We start from the raw sequence: 16,225 nt of genomic DNA, 5'->3' as shown, positions 1-16,225 counted from the left end.
ACTCAAAAGGAGCAGCAGGCCAAAATTCTTGAGGCAATGCAGTGCATTCCCAGTCAGGCCGAGTTGCTTGGGGAAGTTCGATTTTTCAATGCATGAGGTAGAAAAAGTTTGAATTTCCCAGATCAGTTATTCCAGCAGGCAGAGGGAGCTGCAAAAACTCAGTTTTTTTTGTGAAGATTCCTCGTTAGACACAGAGGGTTTTTCTACAAGCTACAGAAGTAGAATCTATGTCGGGTGAAAGAAAAAAGCATACACAGTAGAGGGAAAATTTTCCTAAGGGAACTTCGAGTCTCAGAAGTTCAAATTTCCAGTTGTAGATTGGTAGTAGCAACTTGTAGAACCACACATTCTAGAAGGGAGTGCAAATTGCAGTCGAGTACAGGGAAAGAGGGAATTTTTTACTTGATTAAAGATGGCCACAACTGGGTTGAGAGATCATGATACATTCGAGGGTTCCCCCAACTATGTCATCTAGAAGGCTAGGATGTCCTTCTTGTTGGATGAATATGGCCTAAAGCTCTACATTGACAGTGTTGTGGCAGTTCCCTAGGATGCCGATCAGCTAAAGGAATACAGGAAGGAGATGGCGCGGGCGAAGCGGTTGATCTTGGATGGAGCCCGAGACCATATAGTCTCACATATATCTAGCAAGGATACTACGAAAGAGATGTGGGATGATGTCACCATGTTATATCAGGGCACTTCCGAGTAGCAGAAGATATTCCTCGAGGAGAAGCTGAGATGCATCAAAATGCAGAAAGGGGAAGGCATAGATCCCTTCCTCACCAGGATTCAGGAGGTCCGAGACCAGCTTGCAACTATTGGGGCAACGCCTCAAGCAACAGAGCTAGTGAGGTTAGCACTGAATAGTGTCTCTGAGAAGTGGCAAATATTTGTCCAAAGCATATTGGGCAGAGACTTCTTACCAGAATGGGACAGGATGTGGCCAGACTTGCAGCAGGAGGAGTTGGGGCTAGCTCTGTTAAAGAACCCTATTAGTGGTAGCAGTAGCAGCGAATCTAAGGTGGTGAAGGAGGAGGAGAATGTGGCCCTCGCATTAAAGGGTCCCAGTTAGGGGCAGGGGGAGCAAAGAAGGAAAAAGGACCTATCAAAGGTCAAATGCTTCAGGTGAGGTGAGCTTGGTCACTACAACACGCAGTGTCCTCTCAGGAAGAAGGACAAGTTAGAGAAGCAGGACCAACAGACAGCTTCTGCAGAGATCAACAGGTTGTCCTCTAGGTTGGAGGAAGACTTCGCAATGTTTGCAAATATACCTCTAGGAGTGAGGTGGGGAGATTTGGTACTATAGTCTCAAAGTGTGAAAATTCAAAACTGGAACCCTATTGCATCAATTGGTATTATTTCTCGTAATTGTTAATTAATTAACAATTTATTTGCTACGGAAAATATCGAAATAAACACACTGCAACCTTCACAAATAAAAATACTACAGAAACATAATGCGCTGGAAACTGAGAAATGTTAGCACACATAAAATTAACAAAACTATTTTTGGACGAAAGTCCTCAGAAAAACCCAACTTGGGAAAACCATGCAACAACTGACAGTTTTATTATTTTGCAGCAATGAGAAATTCTGAGTACAATTGGATGCCGAAATCTGGCAATCCTACAGAGGAAAATACTAGAAAAACTCTAGTGAGGAATTTCCTCACCACACAAGCAATCCTTGATATAACTTGCCTTCAGAAACTTGCCCTCTGACCCTCTGCGTCAGGCTCTGCGCAACCTACTTGACATCAAGCCTATGACTGGTCTCTAATGAAGTCGTTTTGCCTGCTGCTGGCTGGAAAGATGCTTCTCCGCTACTTTGGGACTCCTTCCCGTCCTCTGGAACTGAAGACGACTTTCCCTCTCAGCAAATTGAACTGGCCTCTAGAAGCTGTTATTTTGCCCTTGCATCAGCTTCTCTGTGGCTCTTTTTCCTCTCTGCAAATGCACTCACTCGATTTGGAATACTTCCTCCATCCTCACTATCTCTGCCCCTATCAAACTACTTCGATCTCTAGCTCTCTCCAGTAACTGATTGCTTCTACTCTCGAAATTGATTTTCTAAGAAATCGAACTCCTCTAGTGTTCTCTCTATCACCACATCGACCTAGAGGCAAAATTGCATGGATCTTCTGCTCTTCTGCATGAACGGATCTTCTGATCTTCTGCGTGAACTGTCGGCGTTAACTGACTTGTCTTCGGATCATCTGATCTTTTGCCGGATCTATTAGGAGAGATTTAGGTTTTAGCTTCTGCAATCTTCGGGTCTTCTGATCTTTTGCATTATCTGACTTGTCTTTGGATCATCTGACCTTCTGCGTGAACTGTCAGCGTTAACTGACTTATCTTCGGATCATCTAATCTTCTACCGGATCTTCTAGCTTCTGCGGTCTTCAGATCTTCGGATCTTACGATAGGGCTTGAGTTATTTATCCCTTCCCTCCTCATGAGTTCACGGCGTTAACTATCCCGCATTGGACGCCAATAGAATCCTTCAGCGAACAGGCCTATGGTCGATCCTTTGTGGAAGCAATCGGGCATAAAATTATTTTCTGTGATCGGCGGCCGCGGCATCCTTTCTGTTACATTCTAAATTCTGACCATAATTCCGATAGGGCTTCCCGGGCTTTGGGTCTTCAATGGTCTAGCTTCTATGGTCTTCGGATGAAATTTAGTAGCTCAACTGTCAGAATCTTCTAGCTTCTGCGGTCAGTCTTCGGATCTTCGGATCTTCTGATCTTCTGCGGTCTTCAATGTTCTAGCTTTTGTGGTCTTTAGATCTTCTGCGGTCTTTAGATCATCTGATCTTCTGCTGGATCTTCTAGCTTCTGCGGTCTTCGGATCTTCGGATCTTCTGCGGTTAGGTATCTTCTGCTCCAGATGGCTCCCAACTTCGCGAAAATAGCTGCTGGCTCAGTTTCGTCCGCTTCTGGGGGGCAAGCTCCTGCCCATATCGTCAGTGAAGCCCCAACTCCCACTGTCCAGGTGGTCCAGGCCTCACTCGATGAGGCTCTGAAGTTTTCTGAAAGTGCCCTAATCTGCTGGTTCAATGGTTTTTGGCCGCGGCTGACAGCTCTCCACAGTTGGATCTCGGAGGTATGGAAGCCTGTCATTTCTGATGCAATTAATATCTACCCCTGTGCTAGGGGTTTCTTTATAGTAGATTTTGAAAACCCTGAAAGCAGACAATGCATTCTAGATTCTGGCCCTTGGTTTTGGGAAAACTCAGGCCTATTCATGAAGCCATGGAACCCATCATTCGATCCCTCAACAACAGTCATAACCTCAGCACCAGTTTGGGTGAGATTGCCAAACCTACCCTTGCATCTCTGGAATTTATCCTTGCTAAAAGCCATTGGAAATGCAATTAGGAAATTTTATTGCAGATGCCCAGAAACAGAGAAATATGCCAGAACCACCTATACACGCATCTGTGTGGAAATGGACTTCAGCACCAGATTCCCAGCTGAAATAAACCTAACAAGTAATGATTATGTGTGGAACCAGAAACTCGATTATGAAAGTGTCCTCTTCAGATGTCAATCCTGCTTTGAGACAGGTCATTTAGCCAAAAATTGCCCAAAAGCCTCCCAGAAAAATGCTAGAAAAAACCACCACAGATCTACATGGTGGGAAGGAGCACAAAAAGAACACTACACTGTCATCAAAGAAGAATACTCTCGAGAAAACTCTGAATCACAAGAAATTGGGCAAGAAAAAAACAACTCTCAAAACAAGCAGGGGGAAAGCCCTGCCCAACTCGACAACCCCTCAATCATCAACAGTGATGAGGATTCGAATACTGCACAAAATAAATCTTCATTTAACAGCAAGGCAGATCTCCTAGACCAAACTTCTTCTCCGAATATCTTCAAAAGGACGAACACAACAGATCGCAAAGCTAAGACACCAATGTCCCAAGAACCAGAAGAGATGGAGGAGATGCAAGATAAAGGAAGTTGGAAGACTGTAGAGAAAAAAAATAAAGCTACAGCACCAATCTCGCCAAGAAAGACGAGGAGCCAGACAATTAAAAACTAAGAAAATTATAGGTCCGATAGACCAATTTGGTCTCAGTGGACGTTAACCACCATCATCATCATCATCATCATAATCCTCTATTGGAGCACCAACAACCAAGATTAAAACATAATCAAGGGATAGGATCATCTCTGGATCGATCCATGTGAGTTTCTAGATGATTCTTGCCTTGAATTAATTAATACTGATTCTATTCCTTAAGTTTAGACTTAGGAAATATTTTAAAACCAATAAATAATTTAATTAAGTTATTTCTAAGCGGAATTTCAAGAAACGTTTTCTGGGTTTTGGATATCTCATGTATTCTAGCATCTCCACCAAATTTCGTGGCTAGAACACATTCGATGCTACAAAAAATAACACTCTCTCTTACTGAGGAATTTGTTCTAGTGCTGCACACCCTGCCACAACACCCTGCCTCTGCATCATCTCTTGTCGTGCTGCTGATGTCTAGCCATACTGTCCACCAACCACTACACAACTCTGATATACATTGCATCTGTGCTGTCGCTGACACTGCCATACCGTTGCCAACACTGCATCTACACTGCAGCTCCCTCTCATCTATTGTTGCTGCAACTGCAACATCTGCAACTGAAAATCATCCAAATAACTAAATCAACTGTGTTCAGTATAATGCATTTGTCTCTCGAGTCCTTGCCTACTGCTAGCATCTGTAATGTCACTGAAGAATCTACACTGCTGCTAACTCTACATTGTTTCCAACTCTGCACTGTGCTCCCTATCATCTGACTGCTACTAGTCTACAACTATCACTCTGGTACTGACTGCATCAACTACCACTGATCCATCCTACTACTGAACACTGTGGTCCCCTTTAGCAAGGTACTGATCCATGGGGTGGACTCCTCAAGGACCCTGCCCAACTAGAGCGCTCGGGCTACAACACCAAGTCACCCCACCTCACTCCTAGAGGTATATCGACAAACATAGCGAAGTCTTCCTCCAGCCTAGAGGAAAGCCTATCAATCTTTGCTGAAGTTGCCTAATGGTACTGCTTTTCCTCCTTGGCCTTCTTCCTGAGAGGACACTGGGTACTGTAGTGACCGAGGTCACCACATCTGAAGCACTTGACCTTTGATAGGTCCTTCTTTCTCTTCTCCCCTTGTCCTTGATTAGGACCCTTAAATCTGAGGGCCACATTCTCCTCCTCCTTCATCGTCTGTGATCCACTGCTGCTGCCACTGATGGAGCTCTTAGTAGAGCTCATCTCAACTCCTCCTGTTGCAAATCGGCCCACATTTTATCCCAGTCTAGTAGCATATCTCTGCACAATATGCTTTGGAAAAAGACCTGCCAATCTTTTGAGACGCTATTGAGTTCCAATCGCACTAGCTCCATGGATTGAGGTGTTGCCCCAACAACTGATAGTTGGTCTCGGACCTCCTGAATCCTGGTAAGGAAGGGGTCTATGCCTTCCCCTTTTTGCATTCTAATGAGTCTCAGCTTCTCCTCTACATACATCTTCTGCTGCTCGAAAGTACCCTAGTACAACGTGGAGAGAGCATCCCACATCTGTTTTGCAGTATGTTTGCTAGCTATATGTGAGACAACATGATCCTTGACTCCATCTAGGATCAACCACTTCGCTCGTGCCATCTCTTTCTTGTATTCTTTCTGTTGATTTGCATCTTGAGGAACCACCACTACTGCATCAATATAGGTTTTCAGGCCATATTCTTCTAGAAGGAAGGAAATCCTTGCCTTCCAGATGACGTAGTTGGAAGCTCCATCCAACTTGTCCTGATCATGAAGCTTAGCAGTGGCCATCTCAACGAATTGTTGAAAACTTCCTCTTTGCTTTTGCTCGGTTGCTGCTTTTCTATTCATACTCCCTTATCGAGTGAGAAGATCTGCTTACAACTACTGCTAATTTGCAAGGAAAACCAAACTTCTTAAGACTACAAGTTCCTTGAGGAAAATTTTCCCTCTGTGTGTGCTCTTCTCTCTTCCACCCCAACATTGATTCTGCTTCAGTGTACTGCTGCAAAACCCTTTGCATCTAGTTAGGGACCTGCCCAACGAAATGAATGAACTGCTCCCTTTGCCCCTGGAATCACTTGATCTGGAAGGATCGAGTTTTTTCCCCTCAATCAGAAAAAACCAACCTCCTCAAGCAATTCGGCCTCCTAGCAAAAATACTGCGCCCTTGGGAATTTTGGCCTGCTTCCCTTACTAAGCAATGAAATTCTTTTCTTTCATTTCTGAGCTCTCTAGCTGATCAACTACGCTCTGATACCATGTGAAAATTCCAAACTGGAACCCTATTGCAGCAATTGATATTATTTCTCCTAATTGTTAATTAATTAACAATTTATCTACCATGAAAAATATCGAAATAAACACGCTGCAACCTTCATAATTAAAAATACCGCGGAAAAATAATGCGGTGGAAACTGAGAAATGCTAGCACACACACATAAAATTAACACAATTATTTGTGGAGAAAAGTCCCGGAAAAACCCAACTTGGGAAAACCGGTGTAGTAGCTGAGGGTTTTATTATTATGCAGCAGTGAGAAATTTTGAGTACAGTTGGATGCCAAAATTTGGAAATCCTACAAAGAAAAATATTGGAAAAAATATAGTGAGGAATTTCATCACCCCACTGTCAATCCCCAACACAACTTTCCTTCAGAAACTCGGCCCTTTGACCCTCTGTGTCAAACTCTATGCTACTCTGTGCAACCTACTTGACGTCAATCCTCTGACTGGTCTTTGATGAAGTCATTATGCCCGTTGCTGGATGGAAATATGCTTCTCCAACACTCTGGGACTCCTTCCAGGCCTCTGGAACTAAAGACGTCTTTCCCTCTCAACAAATCGAACTTGCCTCTAGAAATTGTTGCGCTACCCCTGTGTCAGCTTTTTTGTGGCTCTTTTGCCTCTCTGCAAATGCACTCACTGGCTCTGGAATACTTCCTCCAGCCTTACTGTCTTTGCCCCTCTCACACTGCTTCAATCTCTAGCTCTCTCCGACAACTGACTACTACTACTCTGAAATCGATCTGCTAGGAATTCGAACTGCTCTAGTGTTCTCTCCATCAACACAACAACCTCATCTTATAATCCTATGTTGGAGCACCAACGACCAAGAGTAAAACACAATCGATAGCCAGGATCATCTCTGGATCGATTCGTGTGAGTTTCTAGATGATTCTCGCCATGACTTAATTAATATTGATTAATTAACCATATTCCCTAAGTTTAGACTTATGAAATATTTAAAAACTTGTCAATAATCTAATTAAATAATTTCTAGGCAGAATTTCCAGAAAATATTTATGGGTTTTGGAAATCTCATGTATTGTAGCCTCTCCACCAAATTTTGTGGCTAGAACACATCTGATGCTAGAAAAACTAACATAGAAAACTACAGAGATTGGGTAGGTTCATTGAGGAGTCCATCTCATGGATGAGTACCTTGCTATAGCGGCCCATAGTATTTAGTACCAGGATGGATTAGTGGCAGTTGATGTAGTCAGTACCAGAGTGACAATTGCAGACTAGTAGCAGTCAGATGTTGGGGAGTGCAGTGCAGAGTTGGAAGCAGTGCAGAAGTGGCACAATGTAGAGTTAGCAGCAGCGCAAATTTCTTGGTGGACATTGTAGTCGCTAGTAGCAGTTAGGACTCAGGAGACAGATGCATCATACTGGACACACTTGATTCAATATTTTGGATGCTTTTCAGTTGCAGCAATAACAGATGAGAGGGAGTTGCAGTGCAAATGCAGAGTTGGAAGTACTATTGCAGTGTCAGCAACAACATGGATGCAGCATCAAAGTTGCATAGTAGTTGGTGGGTGGCAGCATCTAGACATCAGCAACATGATAGGAGATGATACAGAGATAGAGTGTTGTGACAGGGTGTGCAACACTAGAACACATTGCTTGCTAAGAGGGAGTGTTAGTTTTTGTAGCATCACATGTATTGTAGCCACAAAATTTGGTGGAGAGACTAGAATACATGAGATCTCCAAAACAGAGAAATCGTTTATGGAAATTCCACCTAAAAGTGATTTATTAGATTATTAACCAATTTTTTAATGTTTCTTAAGTTTACACTAAGAAAAATTGGTTAATTAATCAGTGTTAATTAATTCAAGGTGAGAATCATTTAGAAACTCGCACGGATCGATTCCAAGATGATTCTAGCCATCGATTAGGTTTTAATCTTGATTGTTGGTGCTTGGACAATGGATTGTAAGAGGAAGTCGATGGGCACTTGGAGAATACACTTGAGAACACCAAAAATTCAATTTCCTTGGCATATCAATTTTCAGAGTAGCAGCAGTCAGCTGCCAGAGAGCTAGAGATTGAAGCAGTGACTGAGGGGCATGGACAGTGAGTCCCGAGGAAGTTTTCCATATCTACAGAGGCAGCAACAAGAGAGACGAGTTATTCGCAATGAGGTAGCACAAAGGACTACGCATTATCTTCAAATTGGCAGTTTGATTTCGCTGAGGAAAAAATCATTCTTAGTTCCAAAGGTCGGGAAGAGGTTCCAGAGTGCCGGAGAGAAAATTTTCTCAGCAGAGGTAGGCAGAATGACTTCATCCGAGACTGCTTAGAGGCTTGATGTCATAAAGACTATGCAGACCAGGGCAGGAGCTGACACAAAGAGTCAAGGAGGCCGAGTTTTCTGAAGGCAGGTGGTGTCGGGATTGCTTGTGGAGGAAGGGTAATTCCCTTCAATAATTTTGCCCAGATTTTATTGCTATGGATTGCCAGTTTCAGGAATCCAGATTGTACTCAGATGTCACTGTTGCATAATAAAATAAAACCCTCATCTGCTGCACCAGTTTTCCTGCATTGGGTTTTTCCGGGGACTTTTGTGCAAAAACAACGGTGTTATTTTTATGTGTGTGCTAGTATTTTCTCAATTCTAGTGCTATTTTATTTTCCGCAGTTTTATTTGTGAATGTTGCAGTTTGTTTATTTCGATGTTTTCATAGCAATAAACTAAATAATTAAATCACTAGTTAGAAGAAATAATACCAGTTTCTGCAATAGGATTCCAGTTTTCGGAATTTTCACATACAACTAGAACAAAGTGGGCGGGGATCAGAGTGATAGCCACTACCCTTATCCGTTGTCGCGGTGACTATACAATACGAGCGACAACATGAATCATCCTTCTCCTTGACACACGGCCTCTTTGTAATTCAACCTGTGTTTTGTTTTTGGAACAAACACTGACAGCGACTTGGCACTAGGAATAACACAACCTCTTGAGGAAAATAATCTTGATGCTCAGCTCTTGATATTTGCTTCAAAATGATTCTCTTCTAGACTCTTGAGAACTTGCCCCTTTGGTGAAGAATTGAACTCGGTCCTTGATATTATACCCCTGCAAACACAATTGGGGAATTTGAAATGATCTTCCTCCAAGAGATAACTAGGGTGGCACTCGAAGTCCACCGAAATTAGCTTGATTTTCGCTTGAAACTCTTGAACTCGTTCGAGCTCCTTTCAATTGTCAATGAAATAGATAGAATGGAATGACTTACAATTGACTTCCTCCTACTTCTATAATTCTTCATGCAGTCGCCCTCTAGCTTCTAGATTATCCCTTTTTCCTTATTATTTTATTGGTGGGATCCATTCTCCACTTTTGCCACCATTTAAATAAAATAATAATTTTCCACCATTCCAATAAAATAATAATTTGCCTCCCCCTCCAATAAAATATTATTTTGCCATCATTCCATTAAAATAATGATTTGCATTCCTCCAATAAAATATTATTTTTCCGTCATTTCATTAAAATAATAATTTCTCCCCTTTTCTCCCAAAATAATATTTTCCCCTTTTAATATTATCCAAAATTTGGCAAATCTCCTAAGTGATTTTTACATGCACAAATTTGGGAACATTACATATGGAGGAATTTTAGGGTTTATCAACATTTAATCTCAATACATAGGTAGGGCTTGCGAAGCAGATTACAGAGAAAAAAGAGAAGATGAATAATTGATGCACTCATATTGCACAACAGGATCACAATGATGCTCTGTTCGAGAAATTTTGAGGTCTAAAATGGGTCTCCTAAGAAAAATGTACAACCAACATAAACTTTATAAGAACCAATAGGATTCAAGATGATGATGTCAACCATGGGGGATGATTTACCATTTTTAGAGTAAAAAAGTAAAAAGATTAAAAAATAATAAATAATAAAACTATTTTTTCAACTCATATTTCAACTTATCTTCTGAAAGTTTTACTCAAATTTTGAGCAGCAGTACTCGTTGGATGTAAAATTTAATTCTTCATCCAAGGCGTACCCATGTTGCATACTTTCGATAGGACCTTCTATACGAAAAATGAGAAATACATAAAAAAACGTGATTGCAATCACATTTTTCATGTATTTCTCATTTTTCGTGTAGCAGGGTCCATTGAAAGTATGCAACATGGGTACTCCTTAGATGAAGAATCAAATTATGCATCCAGCGAGTGTTCCCACACGAAATTTGAGTAAACCCATAGGGAGATAAGTTGAAAATACAAGTTGAAAAAATATTTTTTTCTTTTTTCCCTCTAAAATTTGATGATGTCATCTAATCTTATTTTAATTATTTCTACTATTATTTCATAATTTCCTTAGGAGACCAATCTTAGACCTCAAAATTCCTCTAATGCCAAGACAATGGAGTCATCAAAAAAGGCACCAGGGTCTTATATTGCTGACAGGTTGAGGATTGAATAACTCCATGCATGGTAATTTTATTAAAATAGGACAAATATATACACAGAAATGACATTTTGTTTCATCTACCCACAAGTCTGAGGATGGTTGTTCCTATTCACCTATGACTCTTTATTTTCTCTAAGATCAAAAAATTTACAATGCAATATTACCAAGGTTTAGGTATCTAACATATATGAAATCAAAAAAATCCACAAAATCCTTTGCTAATTGGTGTACTCCTTGTAGTATTAGTCTTGATTCAATATTTTCTAATCAATTTATGTAAAAAAAGAACCATTCGTCTTCCTTGGCAACAACACTACAAATGCAAAACAATTCTTACATGGAACTATATGACACATATCCAATATTTCTTGGACTTTCTTATATCTCATCCTTGAATACCTTAGAATATCTAAAGGGAAGAGAAATGGCTATTTTCAACCTGTCTAACAACTTAGTGAGGTGGTTTTGTCCCCAATGTAGTGGAAATTGGAGGTGGGCCCTGAAATAGGTCAACAAACTCATTAATTAATTGTTGCACTAGGCCTTTTGTCTTTTTGTTTTTTATGTTTCTACCTTGAAATGCAAGCCCTTCATGGAATTACATAAAAAAATGAAACAAAATTCACCTTGAGTAAGATATTTGGCCATTATATATTGAGATCAATCAATATGCACTTAGTTGTATCCCTCTAATTGTGATAAGTTGTTGTCCTTTTCCAAACTTCATGTACAACTCATTAAAGTCCATTTGGAATTCATCAATAGCATCAACTTGGGGTCTATGAAGTTATAAGTGCTACTCAATGTTATCAGAACCAGACTGGTCATCGAATTGGTAGATGCCCCAGACTGGAAACTGGTCAAAATTGGACCATAACTAGTAAAAACCCTGGAACAAAAAATCAATCAACCAAAAACACATAAAATATTCAAATTTTAAAGAAAAGCATATATATTCATGTGCATCCATATGAAACCAAGGTTCTAAACTATTGATACACAAATAAGCAAAAGATCTCATTTATATAGTATGTAAGGGTGCACATAACCAAAATAACAATAAGTGTAATCCATCTCTGAACTGAAAATATATCAACAAACAAAACCTAGATGGCCTCTAGCATCCAAAAAAAATCCTGCCACAAAAAATACCTACATATCATCAAAATATTTTCCTATATTGGGATCTTTGCCATCAATATCACCCTTTAAGCATTAAAATAAGATAGAAAAAGCTTAGCATGTCAAGTCAAGATTTTGTTTGAGTGATGAGTACATTTTTAGTAGGATCATGATACAGGAGTTCAAAAACCAATGCCACTAACATCAAGGTACATAGAGGGGTTGGTGCTCTTGATTAAATGTTAGTTCCATACCCTCGTATATGATGAAATCCAATGGAAACATTGCAATCCCCCCAATCCTTAAATCTTAAAAATCTGTTAATTTTATTGGATTTTGATTGGGATCTAAAATCCGACTTCCTCCATATGAAATCCAATGAGTTCGAAACCACTCTCAAACATCCTAAGTCAATTAATGGTAATGTTACAAAATTAAGTAAAAGTGACATTCTCATTTTCATCCTTTTACATCAAAAATTTAACATTACCATTAATTGCATAGCATTAGTAGGGGAATATGGTGAAATAGTAGGCTTCCCCACTCATATATCATTGCTTTAAAAAAAAATTGCATTCAAAGGGTCCTTCGTAGCATCGTACAAAACTAGCTAGTTCGGTACCAAACTGGCTGGTTTAGTGAAAAAAGGCCAATTCACTACCAAACTGGCCGGTTTAATGAAAAAAGGCAAGTTCACTACCAAGCCAGCCAAAAACGGTCTGGTTTACTAGTATGAACCAGTTTTTCCCTCCAACCGGTGAGACATGTTGGTTTTGACCAGACCATTTCAGTTATGATAACATTGGTGCTGCTAGAATCAATAAGAGTAACCACAATTCTTTCCTTTTGAGTTTCTTTTTAACCTAAAAAAACTAATATTGAATAATTCCCAATGGACATAAAGGGACAAAATCGGGTCCTCTTTTTGTTTTTTCTCCTGAATTTCTGCTACCTCCTCTTGATCATTCCCAACTACTTTTGGTTGTTCTTTGGCTATACATTCTATCATGTGGATCATGCTAATAGCTCTATCCTTGTGCACTTTGAACCACTTCTCTTTGCAATTAAAACAAAGTTGTTTTCAATGTAAATTAACAATGATAATAGAGCCTACTACTATACTTTTAAACTTTCCAACAATATGTTTAAAGGAGAAAATTTAGGTTCCACTTTACCTTTGAGCTCTACCTTCATTTTCAGAGGAGGATTCTCTTGACAGGTGGTTTCTGAGAACCTGTAAATAGACTTTTTCTTGTTGAATTCCCTACTCAAGAGTGGCAGGCTGGAACACTTTGACATACACCCAAATGGACTCTTTAATATGTAGATATACATGGAAACTTCATGCCCAAGAGAAATATTATCTACAAACAAGATAGCTTAATGGAACTCTACCTTTTTGCTTCATGTTTTAAGAGTTAAGTAGGACGCAAAACAATAATAAAATGTAGTTACAAATTGGTTCCAAGTGATTATCTTTTGTTGACCTCTCTCATCCCGTGAATCAAATACAAACCCATCAAGGTGAGAATAGTAAAATATATATTTTTTGTTATTAACCATAGGGTTCAATTTGAAATGATGAGAGTTACTCTATCCAAGTCGTTGATTTGATATCATTGCTAATATGGCCAAACATAGGAATGGGGATGTAACTTTTGGTTCATGCTTTTCTCAATCAGATTGATTCATATGATTGTGCTTTTGTTTTGTAGAGTTGTTTGAAAAAGGCATAAAATCATGGTCACGATGACCATTTCTTTTCAAGTTACTCTATCCAAGTCGTTGATTTGATATCATTGCTAATATGACCAAACATAGGGATGGGGATGTAAACTTTGGTTCATGCTTTTCTCAATCAGATTGATTCATATGATTGCGCATTTGTTTTATATAGTTGTTTGAAAAAGGCATAAAATCATGGTCATGATGACCATCCTCTCTTCTCTAATTTCAGTGTCTTTGATGGCCTTGTTCACCACTACTTTCACCTCATCATTCCCTTCTATCCATGGTTACAATCATTGAACAAATGGCCTGACTCGTTTTTTCTACAGTGTTTCTTATTCATCCATGTGATTTTTATACCTTCTTCTGCTGGCAGTGAATTATTTGATTTTCAACTATTTTCAATAGCTAAAAAAGAAGCCATTGTTGCTGTTTGAGCATGAAGCAAAGAACGTTCTTTGACACCATTATTATAATCTTAACTTGAACACAATTGATAAACAAGGAAAGAGTAGGAAAAATGAACATTTTTTGTTCAAATGAAGAGCTTTGACACCATTATTATAATCTTAACTTGAACACAATTGATAAACAAGGAAAGAGTAGGAAAAATGAACATTTTTTTGTTCAAATGAAGAGCTCCAAGAAGGGCTTAAAAAAATCAGCTAATAGCATGCAATGACATGCAGTTGTGACAACAGAGTTGAAAAGGTTTTAAGTGAAACATGCAATAACATGTAATGACATGCAATTAAAGCAGTGGACTAGTACATAATTTTTATATTATATAATGATTTACTCATCACAATTTAGAGTATTCTGACAACCATTTTAAAAACTATACAACTAAATGTCATTCTAAAAACTATGCAACTGAATGTAATAGACAATGTTAATCTTCCAAATACAACAATTTCGACAATTTTGTTGATAAAGATACTCTTCAACAGTGTATAATATTAATTTGCTAAAAAAAAAAAATGTCATTGCGATCGACCAAAAAGTCAATTTTTTGAACTACCAACAACAAAACATCATCTGAACAGCATAACATTTCTTGAAACTTACGTGCCTATTTATAATTTCTTGTCCCTCTTACCCCTCTGATCGTTGCATGTGGGATAAGTGGCTTTACATGCTTGCTTTATCTTTAACATTTCACCATCTAGAAAATTCCAATTGCTACTTGTGTATCAATTCCTTTTATAACTTACATTAAAATGAAATTAAGGCAATTAATGTCCCACCAACCATGACTTAGCTTAAACCTTGATGACTAAATCACGTACAAACTAGAATAAAGACTAAAGTACATGCAACAAACAGAAAGCTCTAAAGACTACATAAGATATCGATAATTACATGATTACGCTGAGTGCAACTGAGTAACATAAAGTATATTATATTTACGCATCATTACGCTGATATGCATATATTCTAAGATAATATGCTATTGTTTATGGAATCTTAATTTTATTAACAATTTTGTCTTACTATACTGCGAATGTCTTATGTACGCAGAGATCTATCTTACAACCAGTTTTCTGGAGCTCTTCCAGCATGGCTGAACAGTTTGACAGTGTATGCAAATAGGATTAATTTCTGATATGAAGTCATCAGTTGACTTTTTAAACTAATTTGATATAATTGTCCGTTATTATTAGTAACTTCCTTCTTTACTAGTAAATGTCAGTGTCTATCGTTGGGCAATCAACACTTCTTTTTCTATCAACTACATTGCACAATTTATAATATGTTATATCATGACATGCAGGAATCTGGTAGGAAATTACTTCGCAACAAATGAAACAGATAATAGGTAGCCACGCCCTCTTTCTATCTCATATTTTATTTAAGAGCAAAGACAGATGAAAAATACTGAGTTAATATTGAAAAATATTGTTTGATTTCACCGACTAAAGGGGAAAATGCTAGAATTTAATAGACTATACAAAATCATCGGTCTAATATTTATTCAGGATATAAGCAACTGGGCATGAGTCTGAAACCTGTGTCCTAATATCCTGATTTTTTATCTTTTATATTTTTCAGAATATTAAGTGGTGTTTCTTTTCGACTATAATCATCGTGAATAATCATTATAATTGGTAATTACCAACAACTTCGCTCTTACAGATTTTCTGGGAGAGGATTAGGTTGCCTCCAACGGACCTTTCCTTGCAATGGAGCTCCACGTTGTGAGTTATTTTAACTTCTTCCCTTTTAAGTACAAAAGTTGCATTTCACATAGGGTCATCTGTTTTATTCCTATGCAGTACTGTGTATATGGGATCCTGCACTTGCAAATTGGGGGTAACTATTCATGTAAAGTGGGTTTTATTAATGAAGGCAACAACTTTAAGGTTTTCATTTTCTCTTTTTTTTTTTTTTCGTTTTTTGTTTGTGCTATGTTTTCAAATGCATGTTGCTTTTACTTATAAAATTACCTTTTATAATCCAACATAGTGAATATGTTCTTCTCATGGCCCATTAAACCTTTGATCTTCCTTGTTGGTTTCTATTGAGAAGATTCAGCAATGAGCTGTTTGCAGAATTTGATACAATTTTCAGATTTGTCCTCCATTTTGATTGTTTTACCCATG

General features: G+C 38.6%; 1 protein-coding gene across 1 annotated transcript in view; it reads left to right on the top strand.

The window, feature by feature from the left end:
- LOC149227118 (uncharacterized) overlaps positions 1-15,834 on the top strand; it is a 286,071-nt gene extending 270,237 nt beyond the window's left edge. Inside the window, exons 14-16 of the mRNA XM_089380413.1 lie at positions 15,144-15,203; positions 15,397-15,441; positions 15,759-15,834. Coding sequence (XP_089236539.1) covers positions 15,144-15,203; positions 15,397-15,441; positions 15,759-15,834 — 181 coding nt within the window. The remainder of the gene's footprint in view (positions 1-15,143; positions 15,204-15,396; positions 15,442-15,758) is intronic.
- The last annotated feature ends 391 nt before the right edge of the window (positions 15,835-16,225 follow it).

Source organism: Pinus tabuliformis, chromosome J, assembly GCF_031772625.1.
Source record: "Pinus tabuliformis cultivar Carrire ecotype Pingquan chromosome J, CPIR1, whole genome shotgun sequence".
Classification (NCBI taxonomy): domain Eukaryota; kingdom Viridiplantae; phylum Streptophyta; class Pinopsida; order Pinales; family Pinaceae; genus Pinus; species Pinus tabuliformis.
Note: the sequence above shows the minus strand (reverse complement) of the source record. Positions and strands in the feature narration are given on the sequence as shown.